The 26,187-nt window shown below is 40.6% G+C and overlaps 3 protein-coding genes across 3 annotated transcripts in view; all 3 read left to right on the top strand.

Annotated features, from left to right (window-relative positions):
• Window positions 1–26,187, top strand: part of LOC111965006 (DNA-directed RNA polymerase III subunit RPC7-like) — a 737,315-nt gene that overhangs the window by 590,373 nt on the left and 120,755 nt on the right. The window lies entirely within an intron of this gene.
• LOC111965004 (uncharacterized) lies at window positions 576–2,503 on the top strand. The gene is made up of 6 exons (XM_023988940.1): window positions 576–767; window positions 889–1,185; window positions 1,299–1,604; window positions 1,716–1,835; window positions 1,959–2,005; window positions 2,139–2,503. The coding sequence occupies exons 1-6, from the start codon at window positions 716–718 to the stop codon at window positions 2,232–2,234; spliced, it is 918 nt and encodes a 305-aa protein (XP_023844708.1). The 5' UTR covers window positions 576–715; the 3' UTR covers window positions 2,235–2,503.
• Window positions 4,635–19,174, top strand: LOC111965003 (metaxin-1). Its single transcript, XM_023988938.2, has 8 exons — window positions 4,635–4,755; window positions 13,272–13,341; window positions 13,789–13,868; window positions 14,723–14,815; window positions 15,405–15,587; window positions 17,777–17,853; window positions 17,966–18,123; window positions 18,255–19,174. Exons 1-8 carry the CDS (start codon window positions 4,660–4,662, stop codon window positions 18,494–18,496), a joined length of 999 nt encoding a protein of 332 aa, XP_023844706.1. The 5' UTR covers window positions 4,635–4,659; the 3' UTR covers window positions 18,497–19,174.

The raw sequence follows: 26,187 nt of genomic DNA, 5'->3' as shown, positions 1-26,187 counted from the left end.
AGACCTTTTCTCCCTGATAACAGTAATCAAATACACATTGTGACACAACTTTCTTTCTCCCTATCCCCCTCAATCCCACCCCCTCTCTCTCTCGTGCACACCCTCTCTCCTATAGATGGGACATATATAAAGGTCAGGGAACAAGATGTGACGTAGTTGGGGACATGTAGGCTACAGTTTTGTGTACTGGGATGTCAGGGTATCGAAACATTGAGGACAGGGAGGTGAATTATAATACAAACACTGCCAAGTGGATTAACCTTCTTTGTACTTCTTGGCACATTCGCCACTCACGTTGTTCTGCCACCCTATTTCACAACAACATTGATGTAAAAAGTGTAATCCTGCTTGCAATCCTGAGGCTTTGAAAGTAAACCTGGATTCTTGAACAGAAATATGGGGTAATATATTACAACTGATTTCACTTGTGTGAGGGAAATTCCATTGATTTCAAAAAAATAAAAGTGTGTGTATGATACCCCAGGCTATAGAACAGCGACATTATTCATGCATCACGTTGAAGCACATTTTAAGCCATGTGATGACTTGAGTCAGTGCTGCTCTGTTGTCTCCAATGATGGAGGAGTGGTGTGAGTTGGTGACCTATTTCGGTACATAGATATTCCGCACTCTTTGGCAATCTCAGCAGTTTGGCACTTGATATGTGTGCTACAACTCCACCATCATTACTGAGTGACAACACCTCACCCTAAAGATGTGTTCAAGTTGGATGCAGGTGACATTTCTCCTTGCACACTTGATTGTTGGTAAGATTATTGAAATGCACAACATCTACTATTGTTGTATATGACTGTACATTAAATATCAAGTTGCAGATGATTTAGTCTCTATAGTCAGACTTTTAACTATGTGTATGCTCTCCCACAGCAGGAGGAGTGGTATACCAGTACCCAGGGTCACTAACAGTGGCAGAGGGTACCAATGTGACATTTCACTGTGACATCAGTGAAATGGGAGGGGAATGCTCTCATATCGTATGGGTGCAAGTGGGACCTATGAGAAAGCTCACACTCTGGCCTCAAAAAACCTACAGTGTCCACACCAACAAGGCCTGCCTCCTGAACATCATCAATGCCAACAGGACAAGTGTGGGCATCTTCTACTGTGCCCTGCTTAATGGTGCCATGCTGAACATGGGCAATGGGAGTGTGCTGGAAGTCTCTGGTAAGATCAGATGCTTCTCCATGGTTTATATTAGTGTTCATATTTTCTAGTGCTGGGAGGTATACATTTGGTAGTTATGCCATGTCATGTATGTAATGTCCTCTCTCTTCCAGACCCTATCACCTCTGACGCTACTCTGGAGGTCCTGGTGCCTGTGGACTGGCAGGAGGCCCCCTCATCCCCAGTCCCACTCATGTGCCTGGTGTCTGGACTGGATCCCAGTCAGGCCAGGGTGTACTGGGAGGTGGAGGGGAAGGTTCAGTCCTCAGAGCGTTTACCTGAGGTTCTGTCAGAGAAGCCAGCCAGTGTCAGAGTCCAGKTCTCTGTACCTGGCCATACCTGGGCTGAAGGTGAAGAGATSACCTGTGTTATGGAGAGTACCAGTGGGGTGAAGATGAACAAGACAGTCAGCAYGATGGGTAAGAGAGATCGCCACAGGGCTCTGAGTTGCATTTGTGTAGAATGTCTCTCTGCACAAGTTTAAACGGATGTAGAACTCTTATGTGTCAAAACAAATTGTGCATTTTTAGGAATGGAGCGGTCCAGACAGGGAATGTTTCTGGCCATCTCTTTGGGCGGCATGTGTATCCTTCTTTCTATTGTGGTGATGATCATCACCTTGTATGTCTGCAGACTGAGACACGACCATCGTAAGTACTGTTTGTATTTGATTAGTTATTCATGATTGATGACTTTTCTACATCTATAGCAGCAGTATATTATATAGGCTATCAATAGTATCTTTAACATATTGTATCATAATATTTCCAAAGGAAAGAAAAGATTTCAACCCTACGAGCACAACCAGGACGGAGCACAGGTAAAATAACTTTTTAAAATAAATGTTTGTGTATTATACTATTCTAAGTATTATTTTTGTGAGATTATACTATTACTACGTTTTCTACTATTACTATTTGTAATGATGATGGTGGTGTTTTCTTGTCATTCAGGGTCTGACTGAGGTGCAGTATGCCAGTTTAAAGTTTGGAGCTGGTCGTGGGAGACCCTTACCTACAGCCGCAGCTAAAAACAGACAATATAAGTAGGCTAAAGCTGCCCTAGTAAGATCTTACATGTGAATTACATTTTCTACAAAAACATAAAAGAAGTGCTTATTCATTCAGGGTCATCGGTTTGTCAAAATGCTCCTGTGCTTTCTTGCTTATGTTTTCTGACCTACTTATTTGAGTCAATGATGTAAGGATTTTTGCCTTTAGAATAAGGAACTAATGTAGTCAGATTGTGTAGTCATTTTACAAGCTTTGTGATTAAAAATCATTTGTCTTGTTGAAATAATAGCCAAATGTAAATTACATTAAAGACAAATACAAGTTTAATTTATGGAGTGACCTAATTTCTCTAGTCATATGCTGATGAGATTTTTGTGATAATAGTCAGCAATAAAAATGGGTCTCAGATGGAATCTTTTTAATCTCCAACATAAATGTTGTTGCAACATACTTGCTCAGCAAGTACAACAGCACAGCTCCATTTGATGGTAAGCATTTTTGTCCAAATGCTCTGCCTCTTAGTATTTAAAAATATCTCACAAGTTAGGTGCGTTCTATAACTTAAATGATGGAGCATCTCTCATCTCTGTGATGTTGCAACAAACCCACAGATTTACATCATTTTAGCAGACGGTCTTACCCAAACACAAGCTATTTGAGAGTGGAAATAATTGAAGTATTATCTATTTATTTATTTAACCTTTATTTAACTAGGCAAGTCAGTTAAGAACAAATTCTTGTTTACAATTACAGTGGGTTAATTGCCTTGTTCAGGGGCAGAACGACAGATTTTTACCTTGTCAGCTTGGGGATTTGATCTAGCAACCTTTCGGTTACTGGCCCAACGCTCTAACCACTAGGCTACCTGCCGCCCCAATCTATACAGTATTCATATTCTGTATTATTAGTTTATGGTTCCCATACACACAGGCAATACAATCAATAATTGTATTGTAGGCTGTGCCAGTTTCCTTCACTTGACACATCATTATGTTGCAGTCACTGTCCACCAGAAGGTAGTAAAGAGGTGTAACTTAGTTTCTGTTTAAATGCTCCCTGAGTAAGCAGAGGCCATTCAACCCTCCAGGTGCCATAGCAGTCCATAAACCATAAACCTGGACATTTTAACTGCCATTGTAAAACATTGGAGTTTTAGAAACTGACCAGTATATAGACTGCTCTAAAATACTTTATCTAAGTCCCCCTTTTCTCTTCAAAAGATCAACCAGCTGCTTTCACATTAGACTTTCTTAAAGTAATGTCAGAGGGGTATGCAGTTGTGTTATCTATAAAATAAGTGTTGACACTGAGCATATATGTAGACTGTTTGATAATCAGTGTATAGGATCATGGGAGGAAAATTGAGGGGAATTGGGGAGAGGAGTTAACATTTCTCAATGTGTGCAGGGACTAGATGTGGAACCATTGTAAGAAAGGAAGGAATGGTGATATTTGGCTCCTGCCCCCTTCCCCCCGTCTTGATAGGAATGCGTGAACTCCTTTCCTCCTGCTCGGTTTGATGATGTCATGGCTTGTGCATGTCCCTTTGGCACGGGCTCTGCCAGCTGCTGAGCTGAGTTTGTTGCAAAACAGACACAGCATTATTTTCATGTTTAAGAGCTCCGTCGGGTGGGTTAAAACATTGCCTTTAGGTGGATCATCTTCCCTGTCTTCTCCTTCTATCAATGCTTACATTGTAGGTAGTAGACCTGTTGACATTAATCTTTAGTGAGTGAAAGAAAGTAAAACAGAAGCATTTGATATAGATTATACAGTAGTTTCATTCATTCATATTTTATATTCTGCCCTATGGATAGACAGGTTGAGTTCAAAGTTCTTGTTACAGTACCACTCTTAAGAACATATAGAGGTATGAATTATCCCTTGCGTGAGTTTCTTTCATTATCCACAGATATCAAAAGTACAAAAGCCTCTTTAACTGTTAAAGTTAAATATTCCAGCATTAATCTTCCTCAAACACATATTAAAAAGCCATGTATTGGTTTAGAAGAAAAAATACACTATCCTTATTCAGAACATCTGCTAAATCTATTCTGACATAGACACTGGAAACATTTTCCAGGTCAAAGTCCTGCTCCAAATATTTGGAAAAGACAGTCCGGAGAGTTGACCACAGTTTGTTGGACCAATTTGACCACTGTTTATAGAATAATTACAACATTCTGATAAATATTGCACCACAAAAACATAGGGGGAGCACATATGTTGAATTATATTTCTAATGACAAATGTTGTTCAAAGTTCCATTGTAATAGACAGAATATTGTTAATCATACATGATTTTGATATCAAAGGACTCTATCAATGGGCCGGGGTGGCTAGTTTCAAAAACGTCTAGACAGAACGTTCTTGAAGTACGAGTCAAGACAATAAATGTAAACGTTGTCAGTGGCAACGAGAGGTATCACTTCCGAGTGAAAGGTCGTTCAATTATTTCAAGATGGCTGTCCCCTCGCATATGGCAACCTCTGAGCTGTACTGCTGGGAAGGCGATTGGGGTTTACCATCTGTCGACACTGAGTGTTTAATTGTATTGGTAAGATATCTATTATGATGTAATTCCAGAAATATCAACATTGCAAGATAGCACAGCTTGGCTGCCTTCATATTCAGTTGCAAGCTAATGTCAATGTTCATGACGTTGGCTTGAACATCACATCCCTTACTGACATGGCTATCTATTAGTTGTCTAGCTATTTGTCATAAACATTTCACCGTAACAGTAAGTATATTTACATGATAGTTAACGTTATATGGGCTGCTACCATGTAATTACACTGCAAGGTGAACATTGTTACATTAGTAACTACGGCTGGCTATCTGGCTAAATTATACCAGTTATCAATTGTCGCTATCGACCCGTTATTGTAGCGGCGTCCTATGTAAGAAAAGGTTATTAGCTAACTTAGCTAGCTAACGGCAGCTAACTAGCAACAACAGCAGCATGCACTGGCAATTTGCAAATAAATCTCACAAGAATGTAGATAGTCGAATGTACCTCGCTAACTAAATCAATGAAAACAAGCAGGTGTATGTAAACAGCTGTAAGTACAGACTCTACCTGCCTGTGTGTGTGTCTCAGTGAAGGCTCCTCAGAGGAGGAAGGGGAGGACCATCCTACTCAGTGAATTTAAGAAAAATACAAATAGTGAAACATATATAAAGTTATCCTTTTTAGATTATAAAACTATACTAAATATATTCACGTCACCAAATGACTGATTAAAACAGTGTTTTGCAATGAAGTTCTACAGTAGCCTTAACGGCACCCTATAGGGTAGCACCATGGTGTAGCCAGAGGACAGCTATTTTCCGTCCTCCTTTGGGTACATTGACTTCAATTTAAACCTTGGAGTCTCATGGTTCTCACTCATAGACTTACACAGTAATTATAATGACTTCCGGAGGACGTTCTCCAACCTATCAGACCTCTTGCAGCATAAACTGACATGTCCATCCAATCGAAGGATCAGAGAATTAATCTAGTACCGTAAGCATACGCTACAGCTAGCTAGCACTGCAGTGTATAACATTTGTTGAGTAGTTGACTCAGAGAGAAAGACAATAGTTTAACAGTTTTTTAGAATAAAAAAATATTCCAAAATTAAGGAGAAGTAGCATAGTGAGCGAGGGGGAGCTAGCTATGTTTTTTTTTAGTTAGTTTACCTTTCACTTACTTAGCTAGCTAGCTAATGCAGCTAATTTAGCCTACTCAACAACCTGACTCAAACAGAGAGGAATGCTATTTTTATGTTGGCTAGCTAGCTAAGGTGATCCTAGTCAAGGTAAGCTTTCGGTTGTATTAATTTATTGCCACTGGAGCCCGTCGGTGTAACTGCTAAACTGCTTGCTGTTCACTGGACTGTGTGATTGTACACATGGATTGTATTATGGGTTTACTAACGTGTTAGTTCTAGTAGCTATGTTGACTATGACGTTAACTGATATGGTGACAACGATGTAGGCTGTGTAGCGGTTAGCGATTATGGTATGACGGTTTGGCTTGTAGAGTTTATTTTTATTATTATTATTATTTTTTTTGCCTGGTCACAGACAGATGTTGTGTTGTGCACTGAAGTCCACAAGTGAAGTGAAGGGAAAAGGAGAGAGGAGGAGACCGCGTAGATGCGAAAAGGATTTATTAAACGAGCATTGTGATGATGCTGTATGGGGCTGCTATGAAAGTGAACTGTGTGTGCAGGTGATCAGGGGTGTATTCATTCCGCCGATTTCTGTTGCAAAATGTTTCTGAAACGGGGATGGACCTACAGGAATTTGTCAAATAGAAACTGTTTGGACTAATGATTAAACCCCAGATCAGCTAGATACAGGCAAGATTGTTCCAGGCGGTATTGAATGTGTCACTGTCTGTCACCTCGAGTACTCCAATTTGTCTCTCAGCCTGTGCACCTACATTATACACTTTCATTTGTAGTCTAGGTTGTAGCAACGATGGGTATAGGGCACATTTTTGTATCATGTAGTAGCCTAAACCTATCAATGTTACATTGAGCTGGGTGAATGGAATGGTAATGACAGTCATCCAATACGCTGTAATAGAAATGGCCATGCTCATAAAAAATATAAAAATGTCCTCCCTATTCCTAAACTGCACCGACCACCACTGGTGTGAGTGTTTTTGGTTTTACTATACTTGTGGGGACAAGGAAAATGGCTATTTTAGTCTTAGTGGTTAGGGTTACAATTAGGGTTTTGGGTTAAGGTTAGGGAAAATAGGATTTTGAATGGGAATCAATTGTTTAGAAAGGAAAGGATCTAGTCAGTTGTACATCTGAATGCATTCAACTGACCCCACAAGGAGAGTAGAACAAATGTGTGTGTGTTGCCATACAATATTCTGCAACACAGCTATAATAATAGGCCTAGATTCAGAAACAATGGCATTAAAGCAACTAGCTACATGTTGTGACACCCAAAGAATCCTAATAATTATTAGGATCTGGACTGGACAGTTTATGACCTGTCATCTTGTAGGCTATCCCTAACTACTGGTGCCAAATGTTTGAACATGTGATTGATTACCTGTCAATCATGAATTATGAACATTACAATCGTAATCCATAAATTCAACATAGGAATGCAGCATAGCCTAACACATGATTAACCACACAGATCATGCAGGTGTTCGGCTACCCTACCAACGTTATAGCCCTAAAGTTGACAAATGAGGAGGAAGTAATGAAGGAATGTGTGCAGTGTGCAATCTTGGAAGACATCTGGAGCGAAGATAAGGCTATTCTTAAGGCTATTGTCTGGTGCCTTTTGTCTTACATGTACCACTCTATACACAGCTTTTAGGGGATATGGCTTTATTAACTAGCTACAATGCAGCAGAGGCAACTGTAACTGGCTTTCGCTCCCCCCTCAGTTTCTTACAGGAAATTCCAGGTATGTCCATCATGGTACAGTTCTCATGGTACCCATGTATACAGTTGTGGCCAAAAGTTTTGAGAATGACACAACTATTAATTTCCACAAAGTTTGCTGCTTCAGTGTCTTTAGATATTTTTGTCAGATGTTACTATGGAATACTGAAGTATAATTACAAGCATTTCATAAGTGTCAAAGGTTTTTATTGACAATTACATGAAGTTGATGCAAAGAGTCAATATTTGCAGTGTTGACCCTTCTTTTTCAAGACCTCTGCAATCTGCCCTGGCATGCTGTCAATTAACTTCTAGGCCACATCCTGACTGATGGCAGCCCATTCTTGCATAATCAAGGCTTGGGAGTTTGTCAGAATTTGTGGGGTTTTGTTTGTCCACCCGCCTCTTGAGAATTGACCACAAGTTCTCAATGGGATTAAGGTCTGGGGAGTTTCTGGAAAAGGCATTGTTCGTCACCAAACTGTTCCTGGATGGTTGGGAGAAGTTGTTCTTGGAGGATGTGTTGGTACCATTCTTTATTCATGGCTGTGTTCTTAGGGAAAATTGTGAGTGAGCCCACTCCCTTGTCTGAGAAGCAACCCCACACATGAATGGTCTCAGGATGCTTTACTGTTGGCATGACACAGGACTGATGGTAGCGCTCACCTTGTCTTCTCCGGACAAGCTTTTTTCAGTTCATTTGCATGGCAAAGAGGGACTTTGCAATTAATTGCAATTCATCTGATCACTCTTCATAACATTCTGGAATATATGCAAATTGACATCATCCAAACTGAGGCAGCAGACTTTGTGAAAATTAATATTTGTGTCATTCTCAACTTTTGGCCACGACTGTACAAACCCCAAAGATTGTGTTGTATGTATCTGACTGGAAGCAGTGTTTTTGATTTAGCTGAACATTCCTTCAATGTAAAACCTAATAATGTTCCATTTGGTTTTCTCTTAATACAAGGCCACCCAAAACATCTAATGTATTACTGTAAACCACAATATTTCCATTGTGCATGTTCAGTTAAATGACTGATGTGTTCACAAGCCACATATGACAGCTTATATTACCTTGCAGGCTTGATTAAACCAGATTTGAGCATCATAAACTACATTTTCCTCCCTGGCAAATATTCAGACATTAAACCATTTTTTAAAAATGTGTGTATTTTGGACCCACATCTTACTGGACGGAACAAGATGTCAAATGTGGGTCTGGAAAGTGACTTTCCTCCCCTGATATTTTTTTGGTGGTTGGAAAATGCACATCTTGCTTGCTTTTAGTTTGTGTCTCAGTGTGGTCTCTGAAACCACAAAGTGGCTACTGAACTGGAGCCATGTTAGTGACACATCATACTCTTGGACAAACTCTTGTCTGGAAATTAGCAATTTCATTCAGAGTTTTCCAGGATGCCCCCTGGGTTTTCACTGCAACTGGGTAGATTTGTGTCTGATGATGTGTCACATTCACAGAGCTCATTCTTTCCATTAGTGAACTGGCAAAATGTCACTGCATTTAGGCTAGAGGTCTGTACATTCCACCTATTAGGAAATTGCAAAAGTGAATAAGAGAATCTGGAAGGTTTCTTTAAAAATGTTTATTTTTTCGTTATTTAAAAATGACAGCATTAGCATATCTACTTGATGGTTACTGCTGGATTAGCTTATGTTTATAGCGTACGTTATTGCCAATGGCTAGTCTAATTATCATAGTAAGCATAGTTAATTAGAACATCATGTAAGGGATTGATGTTTAGTTAGTAACAGACTAATCCTGAGACTCAGATTTTTCACTTTAAAATATAGGTCAAACAAAAACAATGATTGCAAAGTTAAACAAACCATACAACTCTATGCATAGGGTCTACTTTTAACGATACAAAAACACATTCACTTGAAGAACAGTGCAGATGCAAAGTTTGGCATACATTTTAAAGTGAAAAATCTGAATCTCAGCATCACTCTTTTAGTGTGAAATTGCCCTTAGCCTAACCCTAGTCTAGTGATACCCATCCACTGGTAGCCCTCTTATTTGTTAAACAAATTCAGTAGTAGCCTACGTTTTTCTACTACAGGCAAGTGGCATTCATACATATCCAGAAAAGCAGTGTCTCTCTTTACATTCCTCAGATGAGAAGTGTGTTGCTCTGTTTTATTAAGCAATAATGGAAAAAAAAATGATTGGCAGTGCAATGTAGGCTAGCACTCAATTACGTGCACCTGTTTGTAGTCTCTCATGCAGAGGAGAGTACGGTGGGGTCTGAATACTTATGTAAATAAGGTATTTCTGTTTTTTTATTTTTAATACATTTGCAAACATTTCTAAAGACCTGTATTCACTTTGTCATTATTGGGCGTTGTGTGTAGATTTATTTAATCCACTTTAGAATAAGGCTGTAATGTAACAAAATGTGGAAAAAGTGAAGGGGTCTGAATACTTTCCCAAATGCACTGTATAGTATATACACTGAGTGTACAAAACATTAAAAATACCTTCCTAATATTGAGTTTCAGCCCTTTTGCCCTCAGAACAGTCTCAATTTGTCAGGGCATGGACTACAAGGTGTCGAAAGTGTTCCACATGGATGCTGGCACATGTTGACTCCAATGCTTCCTACAGTTGTCAAGTTGGCTGGATGTCCTTTGGGTTGGGGACCACTCTTGATACATTGGAAACGGTTATGTGAAAAACCCAGCAGCGTTGCAGTTCATGACACTCTCAAACCGGTGAGCCTGGCACCTACTACCATACCCCATTCAAAGGCACTTAAATCTTTTGTCTTGCCCATTCACCCTCTGAATGGCACACATACACAATTCATGTCTCAAGGCTTAAAAATCATTATTTCACTAATCTCCTCCACTTCACTGATTTTAAATCGGATTTAACAGGTGACATCAATAAGGGATCGTAGCTTTCACCTGGTCAGTCTGTCATGGAAAGAGCAGGTGTTCCTTATGTTTTGTGTGTGTGTGTGTTATGGTATGCAATATGCACAATAATTCATTCTAGATAGGCCTTCACCTAGGCTACATATCTGTATAGGCCTACCAATATATTAGTTATGTGTTTTAGACCTATAGGGTAGGTATGAATTTTATTTTCAGTCTAGCTAGTCTTCATGTTTACAACCAAAGATAAAAAGTTGAGGAATTTCCTAATAAAGTCGTAGCCATGATGTCAGCCTTTGATGTGTTTAATGACATTTTGGTTGGGTGACTTTGGCCAACTGCAGAGAGAACCTCAGCTTTTCTCCATTCCTCTCTTAACTTTCACTGGCTATTCCATTATTGAAGATCTAGTTCTGCCTTCTTGAATGAGTATTTCTTTCAATCTGAAGTGATATCTGTTCTTCACAGTGGAGCACCAGGCCCAATGTTGATACTATTGCTGTACATTGTACAATCTAAATAAGCCACGGTCGTGTACTGTGCTTGACTTAATACAAATGTCTGCTTGTGATTGTGATATGATCAGTTTGTCATTATTGTGGGCAGACCCTAAATTACATGATTATATTTCTTCTCTGAGGTGAAAGGTATTGAATGACTGTATATAAATTATTTTATGTGTTATCGGTTTTGATGATTATAGGATACATTAAAACATTTAAGGCCATTCTTAATGCCCTGGGGCCAGCTGACAGTGGGGTTTGTAAAGTACTTGCGGACACTGTTGAAGGAATTACCTCTTCTTTTCCATGAGATTACGTCCCGTCACACCTGTCTGCAAGCACAGTCAGGTCGACCTGTTCACCTCTGCCAAACCACATTTATAGGAACTTCATTTTATGTATGGCTATCCATCAGCCAGATACAATCATAAATGTTGCTGTGCGCATTTGCCTTGTCAATCTATAGTGCAATGTGTCTTTAGGCTACTTTGTATCATGTCTGCTGCAATACAACAATTGCTTTGAGATCCATTGAAAGGCATATTAATGCAGTCGATTACTGTTTGCTTATTTCATTCTGGAATATGATTTCCCTTGTGAGTGCAGGACACAGTAAGCGGAAATGAAGGACCATTCCATGAATGGTGACCTGGGCCCAGATTGACACAACCTTAAGAAGAAATTTCTTCTTAACTGCCATTTTTTCCATCACTATAGATTTATGAAGAAAGTCAAGCAAAGTTGCTATTCCTCAAAAATGTTATTGGAAATGTTCTTTCTCTATTTATTATGTTTCTTCCTTAAGCAAAAGTTAAGAAGAAATGTGATTCTTGAAAATAAAGTTATTGGATTTGTTCTTAATTCCAAGATGGCTAAACCCTTGTTCTAAACTCTGGGCAGTCTGAGAATAAGCTCATGAAAGCGATTGAACATGTTTAATTCACTCACAAACTTCATCTGAAAGTTTCTGTATGGATTATTTTAAACCAACGGACATGTTTTAGTAACAGCAATCTCACTACGAATTATGCTAACATGATTGCCATTGCTAGCTAGATAGCTAGCTAAATTGGTTGCCTAGCAACAAACATTTTAAGAAGATATTTGAGAAGTTTGTAAGAAAATCATAAAATCTTAAGATATTGTTGAGGAATTGCACTTACGAACTATCTTATGAACTTATATTTTTTTCATAAAAAGCTTCTTAAGTTTTTGTGTAAGAAGTGTTTTGTGAATCTGGGCCCTGATCTTAGTTTGAGAATGTAGGCTATGTTTAGACACCTATTCTGTTTCTATTAGGCCTATTGAAGTTTCTCCTTCGCAGGCCTTTTTACTCTGGTCTTGTACTGCTTTCCTTCTACTTTTTCAATCTCCTTATAGGCTACTTATCTCTTCAGGAACAGTTTGTTCCATCACAACTGGCTCAGCTACCTGCCACTCCCTTGCCTTGCCTACGCACACTGCATGCTCCAGGACTCTTTCAGGCAGGGCAGGCTCCACATCCTTTCTTCCATAATCTCCATCCGAACAGTCTAATGCAAGAAATTCCCCTCCCATTGATAAAAAATCAGTATTGTGTAATCTACATTGTTACATCTACAGGTGTTTATGTCCGTCCACAGTGATTAGGGACAGGTTTTTACAAATAATTAATTAGCAATTTTGCATCTGCGCAAAGTATATATTTTTGTCCATCCTTTTCAGAAGGCTCAATGTCTCATTCCTAGTGTCAACCTTTAATTTCATCCTTTTTGTTTCGGGTGTTTTATTTTTGGGGCTCCCGAGTGGCGCAGCGGTCTAAGGCACTGCATCTCAATGCTAGAGGCGTCACTACAGACCCTGGTTCGATTCCAGGCTGTATCACAACCGGACGTAATTGGCAGTCCCATAGGGCGGCGCACAATTGTCCCAGCGTCGCCCGGGTTAGGGTTTGGCCCGGGTAGGCCAGACTTTGCTGTTGTGCTAAAGGTTATGGAGTATAGCCTGGTGTTTGTGGTGTCTAGAGTTAGGCAGCCTATCACACAATCATGTTGTTTATATGCTTGCTGTTTGTTTTTACATGCTGTGCATTGGGTCCTAAGGGTCTGCCTTAATTGAGGTGTTCATGCCTCCCTCCCCCTCCCTTTATGTCAGTGGAATTATTTTGGGCCTAGCTTGGATGCTTCCCGGATGCTTTTTTTTATACAAGGCTGTGGAAACGAAGGTATGTCTGGCTCAACATGTTTTAGCTCAGCGTTAATCTGTTAATCATCTCCCTTCAGGCTTATGCAAAGTTTGCAGGCGCACCCCTCAAACTTCACAAGATCGGCAACCCCTGGAGAAGTCCCACCGGTAAGATGTCTTTAGTTTTTAGGTCCTTTTTATATTGTTTTGTCTCAACTCGAGAAACATTGCTGCATTAATTTACTTCAGAACTATGCATTTTCTCCTATAATGAGAGGGAACACATTGAGACTAAGAAATGCAATGGAAGGAAATGTGCTCTCTATAAAATGGGCAGAAAATATCTCCTTTTCACTTTGTTCTTGTTATTCCTTTATCTTACTATATTATTTCTCCATCTATGTTTTTCTTGATTCTTACTTTCCAGACTTAATGTCTTCCCTCTCTTCACCAATGGCTCTCCTCTGCCTTTTCTCTCTTCTTCATCTCTAGATTTTCTCTCTATCCCACTCCTGTTTTCTCTCCATCGGTCTGTAATGGTCACATTAACAGTGGCTGTTAATGAGTGGTGTTGTGAGGTGCCCGTCTTTATGATGCATTTTTCTCCTTTGCTAGGCTCCCTGCCTGCCCTGAAGACCAGCGAGAATGGGAGCCTCTCTCGGCCCAGTGACATCATCATCCACCTCAGGAAACAGGTGACAGAGAGTCCGCCTGCTCATGTACAGCACAGTCCTCTGCTTTGTCTGAAAGAGCTGCTCCATGCTCTGTTTCACACTTGCTTAAAGTGAATTATGATCCAATTTCCCATTGAAAAAAGCAATGTCTCCTATGATCTTTCCTCCCATCCCCCAAGTTCAATTAAATGCACACTTCAGCTAATGCCCAGATGGAACCCATTAGCCAAGATACTTACTGCCCCCTGACTGGTAGGTGGGTTGTGAGCTACTGCAGTAGAGATGTTAGAAACCACAATGCAAAGCAGATTGATAAGTGATGTTGTGGTGTCAATGTGAGCGAACAGGGAGGAAACCCTGGTGAGATCATCCCAAAGGATTAGACAGTAAAGGGGTAAGGATGGTGGGGTTTCCAGACAAACCTCCCAAAGTCAGTCAAAAACTGCTCATTTTACCCTCCAGAGCAAGGGAGGGAGAGGGAGGTAGAGAGAGAATCTCTCTAAGATTTCCAGTCATGTTGAGTTCTTCTTGACCCCAGCGTGCACCATTTCAGACTGACTGCCCTGCAGTCATGAGGTTAGATGGTAAACACTTGACCCAGAACACCTAGACTGCCAGGAGTCCCATAAAGGCCTCCACATAGAGGTAGCTTTTCAGTTTTTTGAATGGGTTTCCGGAGAACATTGACAGTGCTAATGGTGTAATCGCGCCAAGGCGGCTCATGGTATTGTTCCAGAAGGGCTTTAAAAACGATTTAGAATACCTGACAACAGCAAGACTGGTTTAAGATGTTGTGGTCCGTGAATCCTGTCGGTGATGTTCGTGAAAGTTGATGAAATGCCTGAAGTGTGTTGTGATATGAACCTATCTTTCAGAAATACAATGCCGACTTTGACCTGTCTGCCAAAGAGGGAGCAGACACTCTGGCCTTCATCTCACTCCTGGAGGAAAAACTGATGCCAGCTCTGGTGAGGATCACAGTTACTCAGAGAGAACAAGACAGACAGGGAGGGGGCTGAAGGGAGTGATAGAGAACGTGTGTGTGGATAGAATGAGTGACGAGGTTGTAGAAGACATTTCTGCAAGAATGAGATGACGTGGAAGATGTCACTAGTTGTGCACTAGTGACTGGGTTGTGCCACATCACTCCGATTATGGCAAAAAGTTATTATAATTCTGTCATATAACCGCATACTGCGTTTTTGTCCTACTTAATCTCGCTTCTCTCTGTCTCGCTAGAAAGATTGTAGGTAATTATACCTGGTGCTTCATTGTGTCCTATAAAGAAATACCTCAAACATTGTTTCCTGTGCCAGCAGAACCGTGTCAACATGGAACAACCTGTGGCTTCCTGCAGCACTTTGAAGTGGGATAAACAGCCACTGTGCTCTCAATGCCAAAATGTGTAGCTCAACTTCTGTATTTTGTGTCTGTTTGAAAAATCTGAATATCCTAAGGATTCTAATTCATAGTGACTACTATGTCATTACCTCTAGCTTGTAGAAGCCCTTTTGCATCTCTTTCACACTTTTGTGCTTCTCTCTCTTTCTGGTCTAGGTCTATACTCGGTGGATTGACCCTAAGAACTATGTGGAGGTGACTCGGCGTTGGCACGCGGAACACGCCCCATTCCCTCTGAACTTCTTCCTGCCCGGCAGCATCCAGCGCCAGCAGCTGCAGAGGCTGAGGCTGGTCAGGGGAGACGAAGAGTTGACAGCAGGGGAGGAGGTGGAGAAGGAGGTGAGTTGAGGGGGAGATGGAGGAGGTAGGTAGGTACACCCAAAGGCAATTGTTGTTTTAATAGTCTTTCTAATCTTTCCAAAGAACATTTTATTATGGGGCCCTTTGCAATCAGTCTAGTATGGGGGACATACTGTATTGGTACCATATCATTTATATTGTTTATACAGAATTCTTAATGTAAAAAATAATACTGTGATTTTTTTTTTTTATGGTATGAAGGAAAAACCTTAGATACATATATTGTTGAGAAAGCATCACTCTGCAAAAATGTCACCTGATACCAAAATATGCGGTTGGCACTCATGCAGTCATGCATTGAGGAAGAAATTCATGCTGTAACACCTGTGAACAGTAAAAAGCAATAAACCATGTTTTAAATGAAAAAAAGAGGTTCAAGACTATTTCCTGAGTGCCAACCACATGTGTTGGTTTTGAGTTCTTGTCCAGTTCGGTCTTGTACAACACACATTTTAAATATACCACTTCTGTTAGCAAGTTAGACTACTACTTTTCATTAAAAACACCTAAAAATGTCCATAAAATTCCAAGTGTGTGAATTGGGATAGGTTATCAACAAAACAAAAAAGAATGTGTGAATAGGGCCATTGGAGGTGTTACACTGTGATTAAACCATGTGCTGAGAGAGGTGTGAACATTGGACTTGCCTCCATAGCTGAGCTGAAGCATGCTTCAAGACATCATTGCTCCCTGTGATGACGTAATGGTTTATAGGCTTGTCATGGGAACTCGACTTGTTTCCCAAAGCGCTGGTCCAGGGCAAAGCTTATCTACATACACGGCTCAGGTCCAGGGTACCTTTTTTCAGTCTTGTAATGGTTAAAGATCTGAATATGGATGCGGAAAGCTGACCCTAGACCAGTGTTTTGGTATAACCTCTTGCAGAAGTTAATTTAAGCAATAAGGCACAGGGGGGTGTGGTATATGGCCAATATACCACGGCTATGGGCTGTTCTTATCAGTGGCGGTTCTAGCTTGTATGGCTCCCTGGGTGAACCCCCCCTTCAGCACCATTCTGCACTAACTGTAATTTTTATTCAGACATTTGGAACAACAAATAAATAATTATAACATTTAACGACGATATAAATATATATACAAAAATAAGACTCTTAAATATCAAAAAGAAGTAACAAAGACATAGAAACAAATTATAGTATATAAATACAAATAAAAAAGAGAATTCAATTATTACACTATTACCTTATTCCTAACAAAAAACACACAAACAAAATTAGAATCAGGGCGCCCACTCAAAGGTTAATTGACCCACAGTCCCACACGGTGACATGATATCATTGACGTGATGTGCAAATGAGCGATAGAAAACCGATCGCGCAAATGTCACCATTCTGATTTTTTTTTTTTTTTTGTGCGGGCGCCTCATGCCCCCGGCAAGATGCCGCTTAGGGCGGCTGCCCATTTCGCCTATGCCTAAATCCGCCACTGGTTCTTACGCACGACGCTATGCGGAGTGCCTGGACACAGCCCTTAGCCGTGGTATATTGGCCATATAGCACAAACCCAAGGGGCCTTATTGCTATTATAAACTGGTTACCAACGTAATTAGAGCAGTAAAAATAAATGTTTTGTCATACCCGTGGTATACGGTCTCAAATACCACAGCTGTCAGCCAATCAGGTGTTTTTACTGCTACTCTCTGTTTATCATATATGCTTAGTCACTTTAACTATACACTTATGTACATACTACCTCAATTGGGCCGACCAACCAGTGCTCCTGCACATTGGCTAACCGGGCTATCTGCATTGTGTCCCGCCACCCACCACCCGCCAACCCCTTTTTTACGCTACTGTTACTCTCTGTTCATCATCATCATATATGCATAGTCACTTTAACCATATCTACATGTACATACTACCTCAATCAGCCTGACTAACCGGTGTCTGTATGTAGCCTCGCTACTTCTATAGCCTCGCTACTGTATATAGCCTGTCTTTTTACTGTTGTTTTTATTTCTTTACCTACCTATTGTTCACCTAATACCTTTTTTGCACTATTGTTTGTATTTGGCGCACGTGACAAACTTTGATTTGATCAGAATTCAGGACTCGAACCACCCAGTTTATAATAAGGAATATATCATGATTCAAAATTATGTGAGAATTTGGCCTGAGGTCGGTTTGTCAACACCTTTCTCTCTCCAGCTGTACCGCGATGCTATGGAGTGTATGAACCTTATCTCGCAGAGGCTGGGCTCAAACAAGTTCTTCTTCGGAGACTCGTAAGTCCACACAGAGAGGTTCTACCTCGACATTAAACTGGGAATTCAGCACCTCAATTCACTTGCATGGCATCCATATGTATCTCTAACTACATGACGCTGTTCCCTCCAGACCTTCATCTCTGGATGCTTTTGTCTTTGGCTACTTGGTGCCCATCCTGAAGATGAAACTGCCCAATGCAAGACTCCAGCAGCACCTCAAGTCACTGGACAACCTGAGCCACTTCTGCTCCAACATCCTGGCGCTCTACTTCCCCAGCGAGGGACGAGGTGTGGGACCACATAACATACTGTACATGCAGTATGACATTGTCTTCAATGATATCTATTATGTAACTTGCTATTGTTGTTAACTTCTGAATTCCATGTCTCACACTTTTCCTTGTTTATCTTTTGTGCAGAAGGTATCAGTCGCAAGGTGTCCTCCCAGCCTGAAGGGGGTGACGCTGACAACGAGCCTGGTAAGAGGCGCAAGCAGCTGCTGTCGGTCCTGGTTGCCCTGGGCGCCATGTTGAGCTACGCCCTCCTCACAGGCATTGTGGCTATTCAACACGTCCAGCAGGAGGCACTAGACCATCGTTCCCCAGGTCTCAGGTCACTCTCCTCCCACGGGGAAGAGGAGGATGGGGAGGAGGAGGGCTGAGGATGGGGAGGAGGAGACGGCCGCAAATCAAAACTGATCTCCTGTCTCTATTCCTAATTCTTCGTTGACGGTCCCTCAGCAGTCTGGAATGACTGGAAAGGTGTTAACCAATATGGCAGAAACTCCAGTTAGCCTTCTAGACTAGGTGGAATGTTTACTCTACTGCTGATGCCTCAACAATCCCTTCAGATCCTGGAGGAGGAGTCAATAGGAAGAAGGGGCAAGGGGTTGGTGTTTGATTGGGCCAGAGCCGTAGAGTACGATGAAGAGGAGGAGCAGCACTGTGGGAATATACATTAAGATGCTTCAACATGCACCAAGAGTGCTTCGATGTCTTACTTGGAGAATGTTTGGATGTTTTCTCTGCTTTATTTTGACTCTGCCATTGCACGATAATCATAGATCCAAATCATGACGTTGCTTTGCTTTTCTCAATTTCTTGGTGCTTTATCTAATCCAACTGATTATACTTTTGTGTGTAAATTATATTATTGAGGGAACAAATCCCAGGTAGCATTTGTGAAAATTGAATTGTTACTGAATTCTTAGTAGCATTAGCACATTCTTTCTGAACACTTGCCAAAATAATCACAATCTCCACCACAGTAAACAGTGTGTGAGGTCTCTAGATGTTTAATAATTTCAACAGAGGAAATAAAGGGGTGACTTCTTGATTTATATCCTTTTCATATTATTGCTTGTCAGGCTGAGAACTGTTTTATAATTTTTCACCTACCATGGATTTGAGGGCCAAGCCTGAAGTTTGGGGCATTTAAATGTTTCCGGGCCGATTCAAAATCTTGTGGAAATTGCCCTCCCCAGTGCAATTTGTGTGCTATCGTGAAGACTGTGCTGGCCCTATTCCTGCAGCAAGTCAAAATATCATTCAATAAAAGAAACAGGGAAGTTCAATAAATCACTTTAATGTTCCAATACATCTGTTCGCTGTGTAAAGGCTTCCCCTGCTTTAGGATGATAGGCTACTGTTGATCTCCAGCCATACAGGGTTACATTATTGTCTAATTCAGAGTTGCAAGAAACTCATTGACTTTCTATTTTTCAATTTCTTAAAGGTAGCCTGTTGGAGATAAGTAATTTATGGTATGTAAATTTGTAATGCAAGAGTTAAACCTTATTCAATCTTGTTTTGAGGGCAGAACTAATGTTACACACAGGTTGCCATACACCTTAACCCTAAACTTAACCAATCACATTTCTTTCCTAAACTTAATCTAAACCCTGAACCTGCCTAACCTTAACCAATTGGGATTACTTGCCTAATCTTAACCAGACACATTCAAAGCTACCCTCAGAACCCGATACAATAAATATATGCCAAAATGAGGATGTGGGGTTTAAAGATGAGGATGGTCCCATATTGAGGGGAACACCTGTAGCATGAATATATAGCACACATTTTTTATAGTGTGAATAGGAGTTGAAAAACGAAATGGTAAATATATTCATGTGGGTTTTATTTTCATGGTTGAATAAATGGGTCACAAACATACATTCTTTAATATTGTGTGGAGGAGATATGTTATTTTGTGTAGTAACTATTGTGATACCCCAAACTTTTGATAGGCCTATCTGGATGGGTGCTTTGAAAGATGAAAGAGCATGCTGCACCTGATCTAACACATTTCAGCCTGGTCTCATAGACTACACTGAACCAAAATATAAATGCAACATGCAAGATTTTACTCACTTACAGTTCACATAAGGAAATCAGTTTGTTTAAATAAATTCAGTAGGTCCTAATCAATGGATTTCACATGACTGGGAATACAGATATGCATCTGTTGGTCACAGATACCTTAAAAAAAAGGTAGGGGCGTGGATCAGAAAAACAGTCAGTATCTGGTGTGACCACCATTTGCCTCAACACAGCTTCTTCACATAGTTAATCAGGCTGTTGATTGTGGCCTTTGGAATGTTGTCCCACTCCTCTTCAATGGCTGCGCGAAGTTACTGGAAATTGGCGGGAACTGGAAGACGCTGTCGTACACGTCAATCCAGAGCATCCCAAACATGCTCAATGGGTGACATGTCTGGTGAGTATGCAGGCCACGGAAAAACTGGGACATTCTCAGCTTCCAGGAATGGTGTACAAATCCTTGCGACATTTATTGCCATCGATAAAAAACAAGTGTGTTTGTTGTCCGTAGTTTATGCCTGCCCATGACATAACCCCACTGCCACCATGGGGCACTCTGTTCACAATGTTGACATCAGCAAACCGCTCGCCCACACGACGCCATACACGCTGTCTGCTATCTGCCCGCTACAGTTGAAGCTGGGATTTATCCTTGAAGAGTACACTTCTCCAGCATGCAAGTGGCCATCGAAGGTGAGCATTTCTCAAATGAAGGCAGTTATCATGCCAAACTGCAGTCAGGTCACCCTGGTGAAGACAACAAGCACGCAGATGAGCTTCCCTGAGACGTTTTCTGACAGTTTGTGCAAAAATTCTTTGGGTTGTGCAAATCCACAGTTTAACCAACTGTCCGGGTGGCTGGTCTCAGACGATCCCTCGTGAAGAAGCCGGATATGGAGGTCCTGGTCTGGCATGGTTACACGTGGTCTGATTGTGAGGCCGGTTGGACGTACTGCCAAGTTCTCTACAATGACGTTGGAGGGGGCTTATGGTAGAGAAATGAACATTAAATTCTCTGGCAAAAATGTTGGTGGACATTCCTGCAGTCAGCATGCCAATTGCACACTCCCTCAAAACTTGAGACATTTGTGGCATTGTGATGTGACAAAACTGCACATTTTAGAGTGGCCTTTTATTGCCCCCAGCACAAGGTGCACCTGTGTCATGGTCATGCTGTTAAATCAGCCTCTTGATATGCCACTCCTGTCAGGCGGATGGATTATCTTGACACAGGAAAAATGCTCACTAACAGGGATGTAAATACATTTGTGCAAAAAATACGCTTTTTATGTGTGTGGAACATTTCTGGGATCTGGGGTGGATGGCTGGGTGTATAATGCGAATGTTTAGCAACCCAAAGGTTGTGTGTTCGAAACTCATCATGGACAATTTTAGCATTTTAGCAACAACTACTTACTACTTTTTTGCTACTTTGTAACTACTTAGCATGTTAGCTAACCCTTCCCCTAACCTTAACCCTTTTAGTTAACCCTAACCTTAACTCTTTAACCTTAATCCTTACCTTAACCATAACCCCTATCCTAGCTAAAGTTAGCCAGCTAACTAGCATTAGCCACCTAGCTAATGTTAGCCACAACAAATTAGAATTCGTAACATAATGTACACTTTGCAAATTCGTAGCATATTCTACGTTTTCTAAATCGTAACATATCATACAAAATAGATGACGGACATCCACAAATACCATACGAAACGTAACATATCATACTAAATGAGTATCTCAGATTTACATACAGAATAATACGAAATGCTCTGAAACCAGGTTGCATATTTGAATATTACTATAGTTTAGTCAGATTAAAGGTTGGGAGAAGATTGTTTAAGCAATAAGCCCTGAGGTGGTGTGGTTTATTGGCCATATACCACAACCCCCTGATGTCTCTTATTGGTATTATAAACTGGTTACCAAGGTAATTAGAGCAGTAAAAATACATGTTTTGTCATACCCGTGGTATACGGTCTGATACACCATGGCTGTCAGCCAATCAGCATTCAGGGCTCAAACCACACTGTTTTTAATAAGAAATAGACATGCTACATGACCAATAAGGATGAATAAACATTTCCATATGTTTTCTTTTAGGAAATACAGTGACTGTGCACCTGGCCTCGTAGTTCCTGGCATCCCCCCTCTTTGTTGCCCCAATAACAAGCTTCACTTGAACCTGGTCTCCGCATACCAACATCTGCGCATGACGCCATCGGCAAGGAATTCCGCATTACCTCCTGTTGACGCAGGGTTTTTGTTTAGTTTAGCGTGTGCGTGAGTGCGTGGCGTAGCATGCGCGTCTCTTTCCGCATTGGAATATTTGAGATCCACCCTTCTGCCCACTTATGGGCTTTGGAGCAATCAGCGAGCTGCACCGCGATTAAAAGAAACTCCCTCTGCTTTCAATGAAATCTCTAGGGGCTGAGTTTAATGACCTTGAAAAATGATCTGGGAAAGAATTCGTGTTTTAAGTGGGGGGAAAAACGCTTGTACATGATCACCCTCATTTTCCACGAATCAGACATGAACGCAACACTGCATGTGCGCAATCTGCAGCAATGAACAGAGGTCAGAAATTCGGCTGGATTGAGTTTGTTAAATAGTGCTAAAACGGGGAATCATAACACATTCAACTCGACCAGGATAAGACAGTACATTCACTCATATTTTCCTCTCAGGAAAACCCATATGAAAAACCAGACACTGGAATCCAAAACCATACATAGTACAGGCCTGTTGGAAAGGTGGCAATCCAGAAATGTGGCAACAATGACTGGGTCTATATTTTGCCTATCCAGTTGTCATCAAGGTCCAATAAAGAACATGTATGAGAAATATATGTTCTCCATCACATGCTGTTAAATCCAAGTTGCCCCGGCAACTCATAAGTAATCAAACAAAAACATTTCACAAGCTGAGGGATAGGAAAAGAACGGGGAGGGCTGGAGACTTGAGGAGAGAAGTTTTATGCATGTAGAAGTTATACTCATGTAGCCTTTTCATGCGAAAACGAAATGGCCATTTTACAAAGATTCTAAATATTTGTTGAATGTAGTCATTTCTGTAGCCTTCTTCTGTTAACACTGATATTAAAAATAGATATGTGTGCTTTGTACACATGCAGTAATACACTTGGTAATTACATGCTCTCCAGTGCACATTTATACTGAAAAATATATAAACACAACAATTTCAAAGATTTTACAGAGTTACAGTTCATATAAGGAAATCAGTCAATTTAAATAGATTAGGCCCTAATCTATGGATTTCACATGACTGGGAATACAGATATGCATCTGTTGGTACACAGATACCTTTAAAAAATGTAGGAGTGTGGATCAGAAAACCAGTCAGTATCTGGTATGACCACCATTTGTCGCACTGCCTCATGCATTGATCAGGCTGTTGATTGTGGCCTGTGGAATGTTGTCCCATTTACTGTATATTGCCGGGAACTTGAACACGCTGTCGTACAGGTCGATCCAGAGCATCCCAAACATGCTCAGTGGGTGACATGTCTGGTGAGTATGCAGGCCAGGGAAGAACTGGGAAACTTCTTGTATGACCTCTTAAACACTATATTAGGCCCAGCCTTTGGAGCTGTAGTTTTCCTAGATATGGCTACTGTATTGTGATCACTACATCCGATGGATCTGGATACTGCTTTCAAGCACATTTCTGCAACATTAGTGAAGATGTGATCAATACATGTTGATGATTTAATTCCTGTGCTGTTTGTAACTACCCTGGTAGGTTGACTGATAACTTGAACCAGGTTGCAGGCACTGGTTACAGTTTGAATATTTTCTTGTGTGGGCAGCTTGATAAAAGCCAGTTAATATTTAAATCACCAGAAAATATATCTCTCTGTTGATTTCACATACCTTAACAAGCATTTCACACATGTCATCCAGATACTGACTGTTAGCACTTGGTGGTCTATAGCAGCTTCCCACAAGAATGTGCTTTAGGTTAGGCAGATGAACCTGTAACCATATTCCTTCAAAGTATTTAACATGAGATCTATATAAACAGCAACACCTCCACCATTGGCATTTCTGTCTTTTCTGTCAATGATATAACCTTGTATTGCTACCACTGTATCATCAAAGGTATTATCTATTATAAGTGAGTTTCAGAGATAGTCAGAGTGTGAATGTCATCTGTTACTAGCAAAGTATTGATTTCGTTAACATTGTTTCTTAAGCTACATATGTTAGCATGTGCTATTTGGAGCTCTTTTCTTGGATGCTTACTATTTGTCATTGCTTTACTGGGAAGTTTAGCAGAAGTAGATATGCTCATGTTATTTATGTTAGTGCAGGGTGAGATGCACACAGTGGACCTCCTACAAGGGCACACCGCCTCAGTGCTAACAGTATAAATCTGGTTCATAGGCACATGCTAACTGCATACAATAGCTGAATGATCAGCAGAGGCATTCAGGGCAGTTAGAGGGACATAAATTAGGTTACTTACATTGTGTCTACCAATGCCCCTGGTATATTGTACATTTGCTGAAGCTCAGCGTCACAATGGTAGAGTGTTACATACGCCTCTTGGAGGAGGGAACGCAACACCCTGCTACATCTCACCTCCCCATGGAGTGAAAAAGTATGTGATTGTAGGTGCGAGGAAGGATGACAGAGGCAGAGAAAAATACAGTTTACAGGGAATTTATTTATTATTTATTATTCCTTAACACGGTAAAGTGGGGAAAGGGAGCTGGGCTTGGGTCATTGATGAATCATTGTCTCAACACATCCTTTTGATGCTGTGAAAGGATCCAGGAACTCAAATGATTTGGGTGGACTTGGGTCTCCTTATAAAAAATGTTTTTTTCCAAAAGGTATCAAAATTGTCAACAAAAGTTACACCCATTGAGTTGCAATAATCACGTAGCCAGTTGTGAAGAGAAATAATCCTGCTAAAGCATTCAATGCCAGGATTCAGAGAGGGCACAGGGACATATATGATGGGTCTTTTATTAATGTCTAGCAGAAAGTCAATCAGCTCTTTAAAATCCAGTTTCAACTGTTCAGAGCTGCCCTTCATAATGTCATTAAACCCCACATGGACTACGATAGAATCAATTTCCATGTCCAGACGTAGTACATTCGGGAGCAGCTTAGTAATGTAATTTATTCAAGCTCCGGGATAGGACATTGTAGACTCAGGCTTGGCAGAGCCTACCCCCTGCACTTTATCTGCGAGCTGTTGGCTAGAGCGCACTGTGGGAAGACCAGAGTAGGCTCTACACATTTGCTATTTAACGCAAAAGTTTTTGTGAAAAACTATTGAGAGTTGAAAATGTGATGGAACCACATTGAACTTTAGATTTGGCCTACAAATGAATATTACACCTCTATGGAAAGATGAGACTCATGAACAGGATTTTGTTCTCCGTTTTGCTCAACAACCCCTTGTCTGATAGTAGCCCATACAAATGAATGGAAGTATGGAGGTAGTTTTGTGCCAAAAAGTTAAGGAGTGTCCAAAAAAACAAAAATATTTCCTGAGCTCTCTTTTATCTCCTAGATATAGGACAGACCCTTCAAAACCTTATTCCTTATGATTTATTTTTTGACTGTCTTTTTTGCCATTCATGAATGTGTTATTCATTGCTTTCTATGGGCTATAGTAGTAAAGGCCAAATTCTATTTTATCAACAACAAAACATATACAGTTGAAGTCGAAAGTTTACATACACGTTAGCCAAATACATTTAAACTCAGTTTTTCACAATTCCGGACTTTTAATCCTAGTAAAAAGTCACTGTTTTAGGTCACTTAGGATCACCACTTTATTTTACGAATGTGAAATGTCAGAATAATAGTAGAGAGAATTATTTATTTCAGCTTTATTTCTTTCATCACATTCCCAGTGTGTCAGAAGTTTACATACACTCAATTAGTATTTGGTAGCATTGCCTTTAAATTGTTTAACTTGGGTCAAACGTTTCGGGTAGACTTCCACAATAAGTTGGGTGCATTTTGGCCCATTCCTCCTGACAGAGCTGGTGTT

Source organism: Salvelinus sp. IW2-2015, linkage group LG6.1, assembly GCF_002910315.2.
Source record: "Salvelinus sp. IW2-2015 linkage group LG6.1, ASM291031v2, whole genome shotgun sequence".
NCBI lineage: Eukaryota > Metazoa > Chordata > Actinopteri > Salmoniformes > Salmonidae > Salvelinus > Salvelinus sp. IW2-2015.
The sequence above is the reverse complement of the archived record's forward strand: the minus strand, read 5'-3'. Positions and strand labels throughout refer to the sequence as shown.